The following is a 20,047-nucleotide window of genomic DNA, read 5'->3' as shown; positions in this document are numbered from 1 at the left end:
TCAATTTCATTAATAATTTTTAATACGTATCGCACAGAACAATTCAATATAAACATAATATTAAAATTAAAAATAAAGAATTTTGATATCACAACAAAAGCATGAAATTCTATTTGATCTTTTGTAGCTTTTTTTTTTTTCTTTTTTTGACACTTTTTACCATGTTAAGTAACTAATTGTACGATATATCAATTGATATTAAATTTCTGATATATCTAATTAATAGTTTTTAGGATCGGATCTTATTCCAACAACTTAGTAGATCGCAATCCCTATCTAATATGGGTCTAATTAACCCAAGAGATTAATTAGAAACTGGATACTAGAAGGGACGAAAAAAACCAAATATATTTATATTTGACAATGACACATCCACGAGAGCCACAATAGCAGAAAGAAGTGCAAGGAAAATGGTGGAGAATGAGAAAACCGCGGGCAGTTTCTCCCTACCACCCCGACACTAGGCGGTTTCTCAACAGCAACAGCAGTTTTCCTACCCTTTCCAAGCATTACTAATACAACTTGACAGCCCACAATATCTCATTAGGGTTTTGTTTGGAGCTCAACGAAACCACTCTTTTTTTGTTTGTTGTTTATTTTTTTTTCTCTCTTCTCTTCTCTGTCTAAATTTGTCAGCTAGTGTTTTGTTTGCTAGTGACTTCAATGGCAGGGATCCAAAGAAATGCAGGCTTTTGATCATTGAAGAAACCGAGGGTTAGATCTTTCCTTTTATAGCCTTTTTTGAGTTAGGGCTTGCTTGCTCGTGTGTTCGTGTGTACGTATAAACGTATGGGACTCTGAGTGAATTGCATTGCATGTGGATGGAAGGGAGAGAGCATTTTTTTTTAAAAAAAATTGTAATATAATTTGTTATTTTTATTTTTATCTATTAGATACAATTTCTTTTTTTTTATTTTATAATTTGAGTTTGCATAATTTTTGAAGAGAAAAAAGGATAGGCATCATTAGGACACTCTAAAAGGGACGTTGCTTCACGAGTCTTTTCCTCGCAAGAAAACGAGGCCAACCCCACAAATTACAACCACACTTATCAAAAGACGTGTTGAGACCCAACTCTCTCTCTGCCATACAAATTTGGGTAAAAAGAAATTCATAAAACAAACAAAAATAATTTCAAAAATTACAATTTCCCTTTTGTCCTGGTAACCATCATTAACTAGTTGTTGCTTCTTAATTTGGCTGTTAAAAGTGGGGTTACAACAGAGCCAAAGCTGAGTAATTAAGAAGTGTAGGATTCATTCAATAGAGGAGAGTCAAATTTAGGAACTTAACTTGTTCTTTCAATATATGAGTACGTGAATTTCTTGAATGGATTTCTTACTCAAATTTGAATCCAAAATGTCAATTTTTATTTTAAGTAATACGTCATTAAATTATGTAAAAAATTAATTATTACGATTAGTTAAAGGAAATGTTGAAATTTAACACAAAACTAATCAACTTCTAGCTAATCCTTTTAATTTGTTATCCAAGTCTAGTTAGAACTCTCATCTCTTTTTATCTCTACCTCTCCTCCTAAGCTAACATGTGACTGTCGACCAAAATGAAGGTCTGGTCCCATACCCTCATCGTGCAAGGAGCTGATTCGACTGTAGAGTTATTTTGTACCCAAAAGAGTGTCGGGCGATTGACCTATAGCTTAAGCCATCAATTGATGAAAAACACACGAACAAAAGAAAAGGAAAAAAAAAGTCATACATAAAAAGTTTCTTTAGGTATAGTGCTGGGCCACTACGCTTGCATTTAATGTCAAAAAGGATACTTCGTCAAGTTGTCACCTTGTCCAGGCAAAATAAGTGTTGAATTGGTCTAAAACTCTAACCTGATATAATGAATTTTCTTCTATACTCCATGTTGAATGAGTCTATACAATGATGAAATCTTTTTACTTTATAATCAGAGTCTGAGATTGTTACTTATTTTATGGTTTTCCCTCATTTTGGCATTTTCCTCAAGTATTGACAACCTTTACAATAGCTCTATCCAGCTCTCTCTTGTACCCGTCTTTTCAAACAGATTGGTTTCTGATCTCTTGCTTGTCATGTTGGGCAGCCAATAGGCCTGCAAACGTTTTCCTGCTTTGTATTTTCCTTGAAGATTTCCAATATGTGGGGGCATATATAATTAAAATTGGATTAGTTTCAACGAACGAAATTGAGTTCATGTCATTATATAGTGGGGGCATGATGTACCTACGTATATCAAAAAGAGACAAAATATAAATTTATACCTTGATAGATGAGAACATATATATATATATTTTAGGTTAAAATACTACTAGGGTAGCATTGTTGTCACCATAATATAATGCCACTTGTTAGAGAAAACAAAGAGAACTAGGTTGAAGTTGAATCCCCAAGAAATATATAGCAAAGTATTTTAATGATGGATGTAACAGATATATATGTATGTGCAGAGAATTAAAACTTGCTTTGGAGATTGGACGAAGATTATATAGTGTTTATGAAAACCCCACTTGTGAAGGCAAATTGTTAGTGTGAAAGACTGGTTAGAATTATGGAAACTCATGAAGATTTTAATAATTTCTTTCTTTGTTATCTTGATTTAACTTTGATTTTGTGGAAGATCAATACCGCTAATTGTCACAATCACCTCATTCGTTGATTGGTTTAGATGCCATCTTTTCTTAAACAAGTTGGTTCAACAAATCAATTTTTTTTTGTAAATAAAAAATATCAAGATATAAATCTACAAGAAGTCTCAAAATGGAGATAATTTGAAGCTTAATATGAACCTATGAGACATGGCAGTCAAAATGTGACATATTATATATACACACAAATATTTCCGTAATCGTGTATACATATGCATCTATGTACAAAATAATTTTTTTGACCATTAATGTTTGTTTTTATCAGTAATTGTCATCTTTCATTAAGGGCATTAAGATAAAAAAGACTATCTTATTTTCCATTAACTAAGATCAATATAACCCTTGGTATCTTTTTGTTTTCTTTTTTTCTTACAGCTATATCTTATTTTCCATTAACAACCAACTATTGTCTTTACTAGCTACACAGCTTTAATCAGTTTAGGGAATGCAATTATGAAGCCAGAAAACAACAATGGAGGAATATTAAAATGGAGTTAAGAGAAACTGTTGGTTGAGTTCAGATCATTCTCTTACATTGACTATCTGTTCGAAGTCTTTAAAGCTAAACAGTTTTTGTGTGGTGTGGGTCCTTTTTGCCTTTACATGTGCATCCCATGATTTTCTATATATCCAGCTTGCCAAGATCATTGACTCCTATGTTTTTCTTGTACCAATTAGGAAAATACAAAACTGCTTATTTAATACCTAAATATGCATTTTTTTTAATATATAACTCACGAATCTTGGGAGCTTTGCATTATGATTTCATATATAAGCTTCCCGAGCAACATAGAACGCTTTCAAATCTTTCCTACCGCGAATAAGACAAGAAGTTGTACACTTTTTATTAAGAAATTAGTTGTAATCTTAGCAAATGAAATTAATATAGAAAGCCAAATTATGTGGACTGCTTAAGGATCAACGACCAGCTACAAAAATTATATATTTATGATATGGGAATTCGTTCAATTGCAATAATATGCAACCATAATGCCTTCTTAAGGCAGTCCATGAACATTTAAACAAAAATTAATCGGTTCCATGTTTGGTAGTCGCACTACAATGAAATCTAACAATTTGTCTGTTCAAAGATTTGAGAAATGCTACAAATGTACACTTTGTAATAACTTGATTATAAGCTTAGACACTTATATATTTTTGAGAGAGATGAAAAATTTTAATATATATATATATATGAATATAAAGGATTCCCCTTTATTTGTTTTTAGCATAAACTTTATGTTGTCGTACATGAAAATCTTGCTAAACTAGTTCGTTATGTTCACCAACTTTATGAAAAGAAATCGGGTGCAAGTCTAAAAGATTGCAACTACGAAATGAATTATAGACTAGTTGCTTCATAAATTTGATTGCACAACTGGCTGGAATTCAACTTTCAAAAACTGACCTAGCTATACCTAATAAGAAACTGGCATTTGGGTTTTTCTCCAAGTGGTTCATTAATTCTCCTCCATTGATGTTTGTTTTTTGTTTTTTCCTTTGATGAAAGCATCTTTTAGTGTTGATATACTGCTTTATAAGCTCCAGTCAAGTTAGGTAGGAGACCCTTTCATAAAAAAATATAGCTAGAAAATCAGCCGTGATTGTATTTTGATTAAGAACCCTTTGCTTAAGATCGCAAAACAAGCAGATAGAATTAAGAAAAATATGTAATTAATCCCCACTTGTTCATTCTGCTGACTGAATGAGTGGACTAAAAGCTGCCTACGCGTTTAACTGTATGCTGGGAACAATTTTGAAGCTTATAGTTTCATGGCGTGTTCGACTTCCATTGCCAGACTAATTAATCTTGTGTTGAAGATATGCTATTAGCTGTTTTGAGAAGTATGTAGAGACATTTACCCACATTAGTTGGAAGAAATATAGAGTATATGTGTGAAATCAATTCTCTGATTGACAATGAACTTGTTGACTTGGAAGGATTTAATTTAGCAATAAAGGACAACAAGGGTGGCTGTGGAGAGCTGATTTCGGAAAAGTTGATATGCAACATTTCTACTTTTAAAGACTTAATTAACATTTTCATTAAAAAAAAATCTAATCAATCTAGTTGGAAATTAACTAGCAAATCAAATCTTTGAAACTAAGTTATATTGTATCAAGTAAATTGTCTTTTTCCTTTTTCTCTATAATAATATTTATAGCAATTTGGTACTAAGACGATGATGGTCAATTAGGTTTAACACGCGTGTATGTTGCTGTGGTTTAATATAATTTTGATAAAATAAAATTACATAATCGACAAGATTAATAAGTTTTGGAGGAGTCAATGAATCCAACGCAAGAGTGTTCAATCAACATAAAAAAAGGCAACAAAGAAAATTTATAAGGTGATTAATTAATTTTCGTGCGTGATGCATGCATGTTAAAATTTAAAGATCAAGATCGGTGTAGCTTACCTTAATCATTAGATTATTTTGAATTACAAAAAAAAAAAAAAGTTAACTTTCTCTTATGTCATCAATTAACAATTCCATTTCGCAAGCTTTCGAACTTGAAAGCTTAGCATCCAAGGTTTTAAGATATTTTGCGAAGATTCCAATATATTTCATTCATTCTTTCCTTAGTTGCTAGCTAACAAACAAAGGACATTTCTTGAAAAAAAAAAAAAGCTTATGTTATTTCCGTAGCAAGAAGGAAAACTATGGCTAGTAAGTTTTTGCTGACTAAATTTGCATAACATTTCTTATCCCCAAAGGGGAAAAAAACAACCAAGCTATCTCTGTCGACTTTTCTTTTACGGCCATAAGATAAATAGAAGATGCACTGTTCACTGCCCTCATTGACAAGGAACTTAGAGACAAATCACCTAAAAATGTCTCACATTAACCCAACATGAGAATCGTACCCCCTTCCATTTCATGTGATCATGGTGAAGGTATGCTGGCAATATGCATGCATGACCAAGCACTTCTCTTTGTTTTTTTTTGCTTCTTTAATGACAAGTAATTAATCATCTGTGCTGCTTTAAACATCAATCGTTTGAGTTTTAGATTGTTTGTGTACAAAATTTAATTTATAATTCGAATAAATTTGTTTCTAATTGCCCTCATTTTATGTTTAAATTTGCTTAATTCTATAAAAAGCTTAAACGACCCCTAGATGAGTTGGCCCCCACTGTCGTGCTTTGCTGCGACAGTAGTTGGGCCACCAGCAAGTTTCCCAGTCCAATTTTCAACTGTGAATGGCAGCGACTCAGCCTGGCTTGTGGTTTTGGTCTAGAAAGGCCCATTAAACAACTTTGTCTCAGACTTCATTTTTCAGTGTTGAGTTAGTCCTGGCTCAACTGAGTCTAGGCCCCTTATCTTGGATTTGAGCCAAACCCATGCACAAAGCTGCTTTGAGCTTTCCCCTCACTTAAAATTCATATGCCATAGGCCCAATTTGCAATGTCCAATTATTTCCTCTCAAAGCTTGACAATTACAAAATTAAACTTGCGTTTTTCCCTTAATATCAAACTTAATTGCTTGAGTTTATTTTTTTCGGTTACAAATCTGATGCGATGCTTGTAATTAATCATTCAATATTCTCTTCCCCTCTTTTTCATTCAATAATTGGAATAATATATGATTGTCAAGAATCAAATCAAGCGAAGCATATTCCAATCCAAAACCTCCTCTTTTTGCCATAGATCCCTAGTTTAACTAGAGAATTTAATCAAGTAAAGCGAACAGCATCTTCCAGTCTAAAGGATATGCTTGTAAAGAATAAAATCAAACCTTTTAAACAATTGATGCAAATATGCATAAAAACATTGTACACAAATTTAATACTTTTCAAAATTCCGAGGCATATGCAAAGTGCAGACGAAATTGAGAGTATGTTGGGTACGTAGAATAGTTAAGCTATTCTTCTTCTATTTTTATTCATCATTTATTCTCATGAAATAAAAAGATATGCTATTTTTGTTTTTCTTGGCACTAATATGTATTTAAATTCTTACGAATAATTTGTGAAAAACATGAAACATGTAAAACTTATTGTAGTTTAATTAAGTAGAACCTCCATGTTGAAAGTGTTCATGAATCAAATCCTTTAGTTTTAATTTGACCAAAGTTAAGTCAAAAAGTTGGAATGAAACACCAGTAGCAATTCTTCAAGTTTGTCAGCCGGGACCATGTAACCAAACTCATAAATGTGTTAAGACCAACCCCACAATTTTTCAAATTATTAATTATTCAAATATTTAATTTATTAATTAATACATAATTTTTTAAAATAAGATAAAAATGTGAGCTTTAAAGTATATATAGATCGAGTTCAGGTGAGTCCAAGGGAAGTCTAATTTGGGCTTCAGGCTAGAGAGTAATATTATTAAAATAAATGGAAATATTTTCATGTTAGTACATTTATATATAATTTAAGTACACATTTTGAACTAAACTTCTAATAAAAACAAGTAATTCATTTACTAAAAATGATGAATCGGGTCAAAATGGAGAACCTGAACGAGCTACCTTGGTTGGTCTTTGTTAAAGCTCAATTTATTTTAATCTACTAATTCAAGAAAAAAATAAATATATTACTAGTTTGTAAGGAACAGAGACAGAGCAGACCAAATCTTAGAAAAGTTGTTCCAAAATACAAAAAATGCACACTAAAAAAATCGAAAAATGTTTCATGTCTTTGTCATGAAACCCAAATTGAGAGAAGAAGTTGATGACGCAAAGTGATGGAGAATATGCCAAGTGGTTCAAAATCTCTGGTCCAATACGACTGCATATAAGGAGTTTCTTTTATCTTTCATTTTTCTCTGTAGGAGTTATTCAGGTTTCGGTTAAAGTCGGCCTCACCGTGTGCGTAAGATAATTTAACTCACACGAAAACTGGAACTTCACGAGTTTCCAGGGACGGAATCAAGCAAAGAGAGAGGGGAGGCAAAGAGCAACTTACCTTATAAAGAAACAATTTTTAACATGACCATTGCCAGTTGTAACATTCAATTACCATCATCTTCTTATTATTCCTCCTGCTGGTGTATTTCCCCCTCTACCTTTCCAAAGCCAAAACCAAAACAACTTTCTTTCAACCGTACCACTGCTTCTCTCTCGGGTACCTTGTTCTCTACCTCCTCCTCATTCTCTGTTTTCTTGATGCAAGATTGGGATCTTGTTGCATTGAATATATAAAAGTTGTTGCTCTTTGTTTTGGGTGAGTGCAGATATGGATGCAACAACCAACCCAGGACTATACCCTTTGCAACGTTGTAAAACACTGCATCTGGTTTGTGATCTTGCTGTAAATCTTTTTTTTTTTATTCGTTTGGAATTAAAATGATAAACCCATTTTGGTTTCATATTGGAATTATTTTATGCAGGTGAGGCATGCTCAGGGGATTCATAATGTAGCAGGGGAAAAAGATCATGCCGCTTATTTATCTGAAGAGCTTTTCGATGCCCATCTCACGCCACTTGGCTGGCAGCAGGTATGTAATCGAAAATCATTGGTTTTTCAAGAAAAGGTGAAAAATTTAGCAATTGGGTTTATCTGGGATTTATTAGAGAATCTGAATTTCTGTTTCTTTGTGTACCTTTTACTATCTTTCGAGATTTAGAATGTGCATCAAAGCTAGTTTTAGAGTTTAACGAATCTGCTTTGGAATGATGCGTTTTTATTTTGCAATCAGTGGAAAGAATAATGCTTGATTGTAATTGTATTTGTACTTTTAACAGGTTGATAATCTGCGCAAGCATGTTCAAGAAACCGGGCTTTCCAAGAAGATTGATTTGGTCATTGTATCCCCTTTGCTCAGGTATAACTTTAAGATTAGTTAGTTTCTTTGTCAAGATTTTGTGTGTTTGACACTTTTCGTTGCCCTTCTTTCTCTTTTAGTATTATTTTTAGAAAAAGAGTACTTCTTGGCATCATTTTGGTAAGTTAGCACTTAGCATATAGTATTGTTTATCCTTCCTTTGTCGTTTTTATGCTTATGTTAATCAGTGAACCCATTTCTTCCTGGCTGTAGTGTTTCTTTTGTGGAATTATTTCCGATTTCCCTTTTTTTTTTGGTTTCCGTTGCCAAGAGTGGTACTATTATATTTTACGATAGCAACAGAAAATTTTAAAGCTTATGCCTACTTGCCTAGGTTTATGCGCACACTTTTTTAGTGTAAGAGTAAAGGTATGCTTCATAAAACAAGTTTAGTGAAAAAGAAGAGGAAAGGACAGGAAGCATATGCAGAGGAAAATTGAAAACAACTAATTAAATTATGTGGGGATTGTAATTATTGTTTATTGCTGAGAATGTGCATTGCCTGGAAAAATTCATTCTGCATTTTATAAATGAATACCTGTTTTTTAAATTCTATTTTTTACTTATTCTCATGCTCTGGTTGTTTGGAAATAATGGATTTTGGAAATTTTGGTGTTATAGGACTATGCAAACTGCAGTGGGAGCCTTTGGTGGTGAAGGGTATAGGGATGGGATAGACATACCTCCACTGATGGTGGAAAATGCAGGGGAAAGTCACCATCCTGCAATTTCAAGTCTGAATTGCCCTCCATTTGTAGCAGTTGAGCTTTGCCGGGAACATTTGGTATGTCCTTGAACTTCTTATAAAAACTAAATCCCTGTATGGACCTTTTGGACTTGCTTTTATACATAAAGAAAACAGAGAAAATAAGTTCCGTTTGAGGTAGACACTATATGAAGAATTTATGTACCATTTCATGTGTTTCTGCCTACATTTTGGTATGCTGTTGAATCAATTATTTGTCTGGTGTACAATGAATATGGATAGTCAATTTCATGCATGCATAGCATAGGAATGAACTTTGTTTTCTCCACTGATATTAAAAGAATGGAATAATTTTATGTCAACTCTCTGTCAAGTATTCTAGTTGAAGAGATCCCAATTGGGTGCCATAGTGGATATGCAAAGTCATTATTTTAGTTTCTTACAAGTAGATTGCTCCCTTTTCCCCTGATAAAAATTTTTGTAACACTAAAATTTTTAGTTTTTTTCAATATTTAACATTGATATTCAATATCCAGCAATACTTATAATACTTGATCAAACTCCAAAACTTTGCTTGTGGAATAAATGGTATATCTTAACTATGTATTTATTTTTTTTACTTGGTGCAATTTAAATTTCCCCTTTTCTTCTTTTGAGTGAGGATTTCTAATGCAGCAATGTTTAACTTCTTTACGTCTGTATAAATCTATTGTTAACCATGTCCTATCGGTGATCTAGCTCCCAAAATGTAAAACTTATTGCAAAACATCCGTGGTAGATATCTGTGAAATTTGCCTGGACACATAATATGCATTTGAAGGTGCTTCTACTGGTCACAGACTCAGCATAGATGTCAAGATTGGAAGATATTCTTGTTTTATTTCTATTTCTCTTCAAGGTTGTGATAAATTATAATAATAATGATTTAGGCATGTCATTATAAATGCTGGAAGTTGGATGGTTTTGACACCTACAGTGCAATCCCCATTATATGTGTTGGAGACTTGTAACATAACCCAGCTTTTTTCAGTTTGCTGGTAAATGTAGGTCATCTGTATTGCTTCCATAGCACATGACCTTTAACTTGAGAAATTCTGAATTTAAAGAAGAATTGATATTGCAAATCCTAGTATAGTTAATGTGAGAAACTACCATAAGTTGGAAATGTGTGTACTTAGAGTTAGGTCATATGGCAGACTTTGCAGCTTATATCAATTGCCTATATTTTCTCTTATTTTTGTTGGACTTTTGATGTTATGCCTTACTCCTCTCATTGTGATCTTTTTTCCCTCTAAATACTGAACCACAGGGAGTCCATCCATGTGATAGAAGAAAAAGCATCAACGAGTATCGGCCTCTCTTTCCTGCAATTGATTTTTCTCTGGCAAGTAGATTGTCATAATTAGTGTAGCTTTTCTGATCAAGCAGTTATGATTTTCATTTGTTTTACTGATATCAGCAATCGTTATAATTTCGAAGTCAACATTGGTTGATTGGAAGAATTCTTGTTTCATTTTTTCCTTTAGATAGAAAGCAATGAGGATATTTTGTGGGAAGCTAATACTAGAGAAAAGAATGAAGAAGTTGCAGTTAGAGGAATGAAATTCTTGAACTGGTGAGTGGCCTATTTGTTTCTGCGTAACAAAAATTTCCCTTTCTCCTGATCAACATATGAAAGAAATGAAAGTGTTCAAGCCTGGAAATTGCTAGATCTTACATTGAACTAAAATTGCATTATCCCATAGCTAGTTCATTTACTCCTCACCATTTTTTTTCCTTTATCCATTTATCATTTGCTGCAGGTTGTGGACGCGAAAAGAGAGGGAAATTGCAGTTGTTACCCACAGTGGATTCTTGTACCATACCTTAAGTGCTTTTGGGAGTGATTGTCATCCAGCTGTGAAGAATGACATATGCAAACAGTGAGTTCTGCAAAATGTCCAATGTTAATTAACCATTATGAAGGAGGGTTACAATATAGGCAATATATATTAGTATAGATGCCTGCTTTTTCTATTTTTTTCAATTTGATATTTTTATTTACTTTTAGTGTATCTTTACATGACAGGAACAGAGGAAAAGTGTTTCTTGATAGATCTACTTAGCTTTGAAAGTTGAAATTACTGATAAAACGAAATCTTGTATTTGAGGTCCTTGCATTTTCTCTATTATTGCTCTGTCTGCTTGTCCTCTACAGAATGGAGTGCAATTCTATGTCTGACTGAATGACATGAAGTTGAAAATTTTTTTTCCTTTACATGCAAGAAATTTTAAATAGTGAAATGTATTTTTTTTTGGGGAAAAATTTTAGTTTATAGCAAGTTTGAATCAGAGTTTGCTGAGGGATTTCCCTTAGATAACCCACCAATTGCATACTTACTCAAAACCTTGGATTGTTGCAGACTAATAAGAAGATGTTGTTATGTCTTTTGCAGCTTTGCGAATTGTGAGCTTCGCTCTGTAGTTATTGTTGATAAAAGGTAAGCAAGATATTTTAAAAGCTTGGTGGTAGAATTCATTTTATTGCTCATGTGCAATTGTTGAAACCTTTTCTTTTCATCTCTTTTTTCCTTTTTTTTTTTTTGCTTTACTTTTTGTTGCAGTATGATGGGATCAGATCCCGCAACAACTAACTATCCTGGAAAAATCCCTAGTGGACTTGATCTTCCAAGTGATGTTGCTGATGAGAAGCATGCAGAGGAAGGAGTGGCCAAGTAGTTATTAATCTGGAGAGACGACCAATCAGGAATGAGTTTGATATCCATATATGATTCTTTGCAAGTTTACTGAGATAATTGTTACACTACAAAAACATTAGGTACTTGAAAATTTTGTAAGCTCTCAGGCTATGTTAGGCAATTATTCAAGTATATGTCACATCAAAATGCTTTAAACACTTACAAGTGTCAATTCTTTATGATGGACCATTTGAACCCTTGCATTCTATTATTGTCTTTTGAGAGAGCGTGTTCAGCGTTGCATCGTTGTACTTGTATGTCTGTACTCTGTAATATGTCTGGCAGTATCATCAATTTTCCTTTGAGCTGTCTGGGTTTGATCAACTGGCTGCCAGCTCTTGGGGTTAAAATTAATACAGACATTGACTCCAATTTTGAATTGACTTTTGTATTGGGGTTCTGAAAGGCATTGATATTTTGCTGATCCATGATCTAGCATGATTAAGTTCCCCCAATCAAGGATTAAACTCACATGACTCTTATCGGGCTCGGTATACCTGCAGCATGAGAATTCCATCAAAATGAATGGGAATGAAAGCTGGAAAGCTGGAGGCTAATCATACTAAAGTTCATGCAAACTGAGAAGGCTCCTGATTGCACGTCTCTAGAGGGCTGTCCAGATAAAGATGGTGAGAAGACACTTCCTTGTGCCTGGCCTGATAAATGAAATGCCACGAGGTTCTCATGTTTCATGGCTGTCCTACCAAGAACAACGTGCATCAACTTTGAAAGCTCCTTACCTGTCTTGTTTCGTGCTTTTTCCTTGGCTCCGAAAGAAGTAGAACAGGATGAGATCACGTTGGAACTCATCCCATTTTAACTTCTAGATTACCTTTGAACTTTTTCCTTTCAAACACAAGCAGCAGTCAATTTTATTTAAACTCTGATCGGCCCAACGACTTGAGCTGTTGGCTATTGACCTTAAAGTCACAAGTCCAACCAAGCAGGAGCGGCGGGTAGTTAACCAAAAAATTTTAAAATATTTTATTCATTATCTATATATATATATATATATTAATTAGGAGTGGAAGATAGCATCCTAATATTATTAAGGCCATACCCCACAAATAAATATTATATATTTTTAAATTTTTTTAATAATTTTTTAATAAAATGACATCATAAATCTTACTCAATTTTATCTTACTTTTTAAGTTTTTCTACACTTTTTTCTCTCTCTTCTTTTTCTCGTTCTATTCTCATTTGTCTTTTTATTATTTTTAAAGCATTTAATGAAATTTCATTACTTAATAAATGAGTGCAAAAGCTACCTCATTTTCGTAGTATTGCAACAAAAATATATAAGACATGTTCTTAATATAAGATAAACTATGTATAATAAAACATAACACATCTAAAACCTAGTAGTCTACCAACAAGAACAATTAAAGTTTAGAGCCATTTCTTTTTAAAGCTCTTTGATTTACAAAAAATCTTAGCAAGTATTGATTGTCATCCTTACTGGACAAACTTCACTCTAACTATACATCAATATCGAAAAAAAAATCAATTCATTTCTTTGGTTTTGATTTATGGACTAGCAAAGAGAATCTCTATCAATTTTCAAACCAACAACATAATTCATAAATACGAGTTTTGATGGGTGGCACATGCTACGAAGCTGAAGCCAGCAAGCATTGTTTTTTTTTTTTTATTATTTTACTCTCTTTTTTATAATTCACCACTGAAACACAATTTATTTTTTAAACGTTGAACACAATTTTTTTAAAAAATTGTTGTAAATCTTTTTTTCATTCCGTTTGATTTATATGTTATATAAAATTATTATATATTCTGAATTTTTTGTTTATCGGTTAAATTTTTAACTTTTATTTTTCTTAGTTTTTGATTAGTTGGCTAACTCCGCCCTTGCAACCAAGTATGCCTTAATCAAAGGTTGAGTTTAGATGTATCATTTCCTTGATAGCATTCCGAATAAAAATTAATTTTAATAATATTTTGAAAAGAAAAAAGACAAGAAAAAAAGAATGGAAGAAAAGAAAGCATGAGTGATAGCGTAACGCAATAAGGGTTAATGCTTCCGTAGAAGCAATGTTACTAGCAATGAAGAAGGTAGCTGACTAGGGCACCCGATCAAAAGAAGGAAAAAAATTGAAATTCCTGAACTCCAAAGTCGGTAAAACTTGTCAGATTGGTAACCTATGAGAATAGCCATGAAGGAGTTGTTTACTGTTTTTTAGAATAATCGTCTTGTTAAAACACCAAAATAGAAAAAGAACCAAAAAAAAAAAAATTCAAACTAAACTAGCTGCCGACGCCCACCGGCTTGAGTTGACCAGTTTTATCTGACTTTTTCCTTTTTCCGACAATCATGCCTCTAAGCTGTTGACGTTTTCTGAATTTTCTTTTCTTTCCTCTCGGTTTCGGATATTCTTTTCCTCCCCTCGTATCGCTCTGGTAAAAACCCGCATGCTTATTGCTCTTCTTTTTCTTGCATAAGTGCATGCTCATTGCTTTAGTTTCTGATCAATCCTTATCTTTGAATTATTTACTAGTACAGACTATAATTGTGTAAGGTCATGTGGAAATTGTATGCCCTGTGTCAACTTGTGGTTTGATTATTTATCAACTTATAAGCTCGGAAAAATCAAAAGGCATATAGTTGCTTGTTTAGTTTTGTTTTGCTATCTCTGCATATGCATTTACCAGGGAAATTTCTCTGTTCAATATGTTCCTTAAAGGATCATATTTCGTCATGGGTCTTTAGTCGTCAACAACGTCTTCTCATGACAGGTTTTCTAGACAAGGCTCAGTTTTCTCTTTTTAGTGTTTGAGACATTAGTAGGTTTTAGATTTTCATACTCGAAAAGGAAGAGGGCCAGGGCTTGTTTTCTTCCACGGTAAGCCTGGTCAATTCCGATGCGTTTAAATATAGTATCTAGTGTTCAACTTTGCACAGCTACGAGGAGAATTACTTCGGGCACATTATTTGAATCGACAAACCTCTGATTCAAGTACATTAGTCATGTCCTGTTTTGTTTTTTATTTGCTTGTCTGGTTAGACTTTAGAACTCAAACGAGGATTGAAGGAAAGAAAGCATTCTTTATTATAATTTTCTATGGGACTAGGGCAACGGAAATAATAGATTTTAAAAACATGGATTAGTTGCTTAGGACTGGTCTCGCATTAAATTCCCATTGGTAGCTCCGTCTAGTTACTCTAAGCCAAATTTTACCTTCCATTCATTTATGGTTCTTCTGCCTTTCTTGTTTTGGTTGTCTTTATCTTGCTCTGTTTTTTTGCATTTGCAGAAATGGATAAATTTGCAGCAGCTCCATCCCCATACCCGTTTGCCAGTTATAAAGTTCTTCATCTGGTTTGTTCTCTAATTATTTTTCATCAAGGAAACCTTTCTTTTCCTTATTTTGCACCGATTGTCGCGGGGGGGAAGGGGGGGATCAGAGATGCACGCAAAAGAAGCTAGAAACATAAAAGAGTGCTGCTAAGCCAAATTATGTGAAGTTTAGACAAGCTAGCAGCTCCAAACTTGATGGAATCAACAATGATATCTATCAAGTTATTACTATTTTGTTGATTTTTAGTTAATATTTACAGCAGTTTGTTGTGTATGTTCACATTCAGGTGAGGCATGCACAAGGAGTCCACAATCTAGAATCAGAGAAGAGTCGTGATCCACTAACATCATTTGAATATTTTGACGCTGAACTCTCCTCTCAGGGCTGGCAGCAGGTGATAGACAGCTTGCGATTAGAATCATTTATTATTTGTATTATTTTTCTGTGTCGTCTTCCAGAAGAGTGCTGTAATGAGGATATTGTCAAATATAGCGGTTCGCCCATTTACACATCTTTGAAACAGGTTTGTGATCAGCGGAGATATGTTTGTGCAAGTGGACTGCTTGAGAAGATTGAGGTCGTCATCACTTCCCCTATGACAAGGTACCGGAGTTTTCCTCATATTTCAGTCTCTCCTCTCGTAAATATGACTTAATTACATCCTTGAATATCGCTATCACCCTGACTTCGTCAAGAAATTCCTGAAAACAATTTAGTCTCTCTGAGGGATGTTCTTGTAACCAATCTTCCTCTTCTTTGCAACAAACCCAATTTATATGCCTCATTTGCTCTAGTACGACACTCTTTTCTTAAATCATTTCACAGTGAAAATGTTTAGATATTGGTAATAGACGGCAGGCTTCAATCTCTCATGCTTCAAGAGTTGATTTGGATGAACTTCAAAGTCAACATAATATCCGACATATTTAACATATATATTTAACAAATGTTCCCGTTGTTGTAGCCCCATTGATGCTTTTTAATGGTTAAATTGCAGGACATTACAAACAGCAGTTGGAATTTTTCGTGGAGAAGGCCAGCCGGCTGATCGGTTCTATGTTACTCCGTTTGAGGAGGAAAATGTAAAGAATGCTGAGACATCGACTTTCAATCGCCTACCAATCATATCATATGAACTTTGTCGAGAACGTATGGTATGTTGCTGACATCTAACTACAGCATAGGTTAGGCGGGCTCACATGCCTCTTCTCAGACTTACACAGCATTATAACAGCTATGCATTTATTATTGAGAACATGCTAGACAGACATTATCATCGGGGTCATTGTTTGACACCATTTTCTTTTGGCATTCACCTTTAAATAATCCTCATCCACCCGTTAATCAAGCAAGTATGGACCATGTTGTCTTATCTTCACATGGAGGATGCACTCTTTAGTTGCTATGTTTGGTTGGAAAGAAAGAAAAATAGTAGAGGAGAGGTTAAAAAGTAATGAGAAAAGGGAAAAAAAATGGAGAGGAAGGAAAATTGTTCTTCCATCCTTGCGTGTGGTAGGAATGATGAGAAAAAAAAGGAATAAAAGAGATTATAGGTAAAGTTTGAATATAGTAGTTAATTTAAGTTGAATGAGACAATTAGACGGAAGAGAAAAGAACAAATATACCTATTTTCTAATCCTATCAAAAAAGAAATATTATTTTTTTTTCTTTTTTCCCTCTTACCAAACATAGCAAAGTTATAGAGTTATGAAAGCTTGTGTTTTCATGTTTTTTTTTTTCTCAATTCTAAAATGTTGAATTCAATGTAGGGAAAATATGAATGTGACAAGAGAAGATCCATCAGCCTGTACCGTTCTCGTTTCCCTGATGTTGATTTTTCATTGGCAAGTATTCTTTAGTCACGGTTTTCCCCGCGGTCTTGGTTGCATTCCATTGATCTTAAAATAGCTTGCTGCCCCTTGAGTACAAGTTTTCATCAACATTAATACTACACTTCTAATGTTCAGATTGAAAGTGAAGATGACGTTTTGTGGAAAGGAGAAAAAGAATCCCATGAAGCAGTTGTAGCTAGAGGAATGAAGTTCATCAAATGGTGAGGTGCTCAAAATCATTTTCCATTGGTTACAAAACTTGGGCCGGCTGTTGTCACACATGATAACAAAAACCATAATTGCTGAAATCTAGACTAGCAGTGTTTATCATGAAAACGAGATAGGCACATAGAAGTTATTATAGCTCCTTCTTGGTTGAAAGCAAAAGCCACTTGTACTCAACTTGCCTTTAATTTTCTAGGTTGTGTGGACGAAAGGAAAAGGAGATAGCAGTGGTCAGCCATGGTGTGTTCCTGCAGCAAGCAATGACTGAACTTATTAAGAGCAATAAGTGTTGCCCCTTAATGGAAGGTGATCCACTCAGCCGGTGAGTATCATATTTCTCTTTAATTCATGAGTGCTAAATTGACTAACTGCATATTGTCCTCACCACAACCTGATCGAAACATTGACTCCTCAACCTCTTTGCTGGATGCCTAAGCAATCCTCTTTTAATATTCTTTCTTATCTATATTAGGTAGGAGAGGATTAATTTCATCACACTTCCATTTTTGTTTCCTTATCTTTGATTTTCATTTTATATAGATATGTCTAAGTCTATACCATCAACTTTATAACACAATATTGACCGACAACAACCTTTTTTATTCATGATATTGTAAGCATGAAACATGATTTTACAAATCTAACCAACTCATATAATTGCATTTTGTCGTATTATTAAGCAAATATTAGAACGACCCTTACCATTTTTGTAGCCTCTAAGGTTACTACAAATAAGATTAATTTGATAAAGTACCTTTATGCATGCTTTGTAGTGTATCTTGTATTCATATGAATATGAAATATAGTTTTATTTCGGCATTGGTGTGTTACCATTGACTCGCTTTCAATGTTTTTAATTTTAATTAATGACTGATCAGAAGGCATCTATTAAACTGTTCATGCAGATTTAAAAATTGTGAAATCCGATCCATAGCCATTTTTTATGAAAGGTGAGCATGCAAATTTGGTATTATTTTAAAAAAATTAAAGAACAAAAAATTTAAAAATATGTATATAAAGGCGTTTATGCTCATTCTAGTTTCTCTTTTGTAGCGTAATGGGTTTGGAATCAGATTCCTTACCAACCACTATCCATTGTGGACGAATCCCTTACGGGCTTGAGCTCCCAAGAGATTCTGCCAAGGAGAATATATCAGTGGAGGAAGTGACCAACTGATATCCAGATTGAACACTGACCGCTAGATCATAGCTAGGTGCTTTCCGAACAATTTTCCTTTCGATCTACTGACTACTTGCCTTTCTTTCTTCGGACACCATATCATTTCCAAACGAATAATTAAAAAAAAAACCCTGTGATAAGGTTGCTACGTGTATATATATATATATATCTGCATCCTGGATGCAGATGTAGCTAAGAACGCCAAGTCGGCTTACTACTTTATGTTTGGTCGTTCTTATCAATTTGGTTATGACCGATTTGCCATCGCTGTTGTTTTACTATTACAAAGACCCACTCTTTTCTTATATTTCTAACTTTAAATAAGGAAAGTCCGCTCTTAATTACATTGTCTTCCACGGGGCACTCTGTTTTTTAAAGTTACAATTTCTACATTTTGTTCTATTCCTATTCTATCATAGTCAATCAAGTTTCATTAGTTTATCCTCTGCTTGCTTACAACATCATTTGGATTTTTCCCCCTAAGATACAAGAGGAACGAATAAGACAATGCCATTTGAAATTTTGGACGTTTGATGGGTAATGACGTTGCCCATCTTTCATAAGCATATATATATATATCTATCTATGGGCACCCACGATGTTCAACTTATAATAGCTTCAACCCTTTGAAATCTTGAAGTATCTAAGATGATCTTAAACTACTTGTTCATGGCACTTAGGCTCATAAAGTTAATACTTTAAGCTATTGTGTTAAGATAGTATTTTGATTCATTGTGACAAAATTATTAGCGTCAAGTTTTGAGCTGTGCGTCAACAATAAGGTCATGTTTGGTTGGGGGAATGGCTAAGCCATTCCCTCTCTACTCCTTACAAAATTTTATCCCCTTATTTGGTTTGTTTTTGGAGAAGGAATAGTCATTCCAAAAGGAATGGCTATTCTTCAAAATTTGGCAAAAACTTGAAATAGCTAGTACCATCTTCTCTCATGGAATTAGCTATTTCACACCCATGAAAATAAAATTTAAACATTTTGGACTAAAATATCTTTATTTATTTTTAAAAATTACAAACTTAAACTTATAAAATTAATATTTTAAATTAAAATTAAAAAATTATTAATATTTTCATATTTTAATTATAATATATTTAAATTATAAATAAAAAATTAATATTTTAAAATATTAAAATTTTAATTATTAAGTGGAATTTAAATTAAAAATGAAAAATGCAAATAGAGAAAAATAAATCTTATTATAATAAAAAGGTTAAGTTATTAATTATATATTATAAAATATCTTGAATTTAAAATTCATTAAAAGTATTTATATTTTCATAATAATAATATTTATATTATAAATTAAATTACCAATTATTAATATTTTAAATCAATTATAAATTATTAATATTTAAAAAACAAACTAAAAACAAATAATCATAATAGCATTTAAATTATAAATAAAATAGTAGTATTTTATAATATTAATGATTAAATTATAAATAAAATATTAATACTTAAATAATCAATTATTAATATTTAAAAAATATAAATTATTAATATTTAAAAGATAAAATTAAATAAAAATAAATAATCATAATAAAATTTAAATTATAAATAAAATATTAATATTTAAATGATAATTTATTAATATTATAAATAAAATATAAATTATTAATATTT

General features: G+C 32.8%; 2 protein-coding genes across 5 annotated transcripts; both read left to right on the top strand.

Moving 5' to 3' along the window:
- Window positions 1–7,404: 7,404 nt before the first annotated feature.
- On the top strand, window positions 7,405–12,042 carry LOC18591863 (phosphoglycerate mutase-like protein 1). Its single transcript, XM_018126371.2, has 10 exons — window positions 7,405–7,709; window positions 7,819–7,880; window positions 7,975–8,082; window positions 8,330–8,409; window positions 9,031–9,193; window positions 10,425–10,499; window positions 10,642–10,730; window positions 10,918–11,037; window positions 11,551–11,595; window positions 11,719–12,042. Exons 1-10 carry the CDS (start codon window positions 7,574–7,576, stop codon window positions 11,831–11,833), a joined length of 993 nt encoding a protein of 330 aa, XP_017981860.1. The 5' UTR covers window positions 7,405–7,573; the 3' UTR covers window positions 11,834–12,042.
- A 1,870-nt stretch (window positions 12,043–13,912) lies between these two features.
- On the top strand, window positions 13,913–18,752 carry LOC18591861 (phosphoglycerate mutase-like protein 1). 4 transcript variants are annotated; one of them, XM_007018263.3, is made up of 10 exons: window positions 13,913–14,271; window positions 15,127–15,191; window positions 15,458–15,565; window positions 15,695–15,774; window positions 16,169–16,325; window positions 16,941–17,015; window positions 17,139–17,224; window positions 17,425–17,550; window positions 18,134–18,178; window positions 18,282–18,752. In XM_007018263.3, the coding sequence occupies exons 2-10, from the start codon at window positions 15,129–15,131 to the stop codon at window positions 18,403–18,405; spliced, it is 864 nt and encodes a 287-aa protein (XP_007018325.2). In that variant the 5' UTR covers window positions 13,913–14,271; window positions 15,127–15,128; the 3' UTR covers window positions 18,406–18,752. The 4 variants fall into 4 exon arrangements, with proteins under 4 accessions (XP_007018325.2, XP_007018326.2, XP_017981800.1 ...); XM_007018264.3 differs by lacking the exon at window positions 13,913–14,271 and adding an exon at window positions 14,415–14,714; XM_018126311.2 differs by lacking the exon at window positions 13,913–14,271 and adding an exon at window positions 14,802–14,828.
- Window positions 18,753–20,047: the final 1,295 nt, after the last annotated feature.

Source organism: Theobroma cacao, chromosome 8 (genome assembly GCF_053813885.1).
Source record: "Theobroma cacao isolate CCN51 chromosome 8, ASM5381388v1, whole genome shotgun sequence".
In the NCBI taxonomy this organism is placed as follows: Eukaryota; Viridiplantae; Streptophyta; class Magnoliopsida; order Malvales; family Malvaceae; genus Theobroma; species Theobroma cacao.
The sequence above is the reverse complement of the archived record's forward strand: the minus strand, read 5'-3'. Positions and strand labels throughout refer to the sequence as shown.

Bases quoted from the DNA above. Each gene is read 5' to 3' on its own strand.
- LOC18591863 (XM_018126371.2), top strand. From the start codon at position 7,574: ATGACCATTGCCAGTTGTAACATTCAATTACCATCATCTTCTTATTAT. The intron at 9,194-10,424 runs GTATGTCCTTGA...ACTGAACCACAG, and splicing joins AGCTTTGCCGGGAACATTTG to GGAGTCCATCCATGTGATAG. The intron at 10,731-10,917 runs GTGAGTGGCCTA...CATTTGCTGCAG, and splicing joins GGAATGAAATTCTTGAACTG to GTTGTGGACGCGAAAAGAGA.
- LOC18591861 (XM_007018263.3), top strand. From the start codon at position 15,129: ATGGATAAATTTGCAGCAGCTCCATCCCCATACCCGTTTGCCAGTTAT. The intron at 15,775-16,168 runs GTACCGGAGTTT...GTTAAATTGCAG, and splicing joins ATCACTTCCCCTATGACAAG to GACATTACAAACAGCAGTTG. The intron at 17,016-17,138 runs GCAAGTATTCTT...TCTAATGTTCAG, and splicing joins CTGATGTTGATTTTTCATTG to ATTGAAAGTGAAGATGACGT.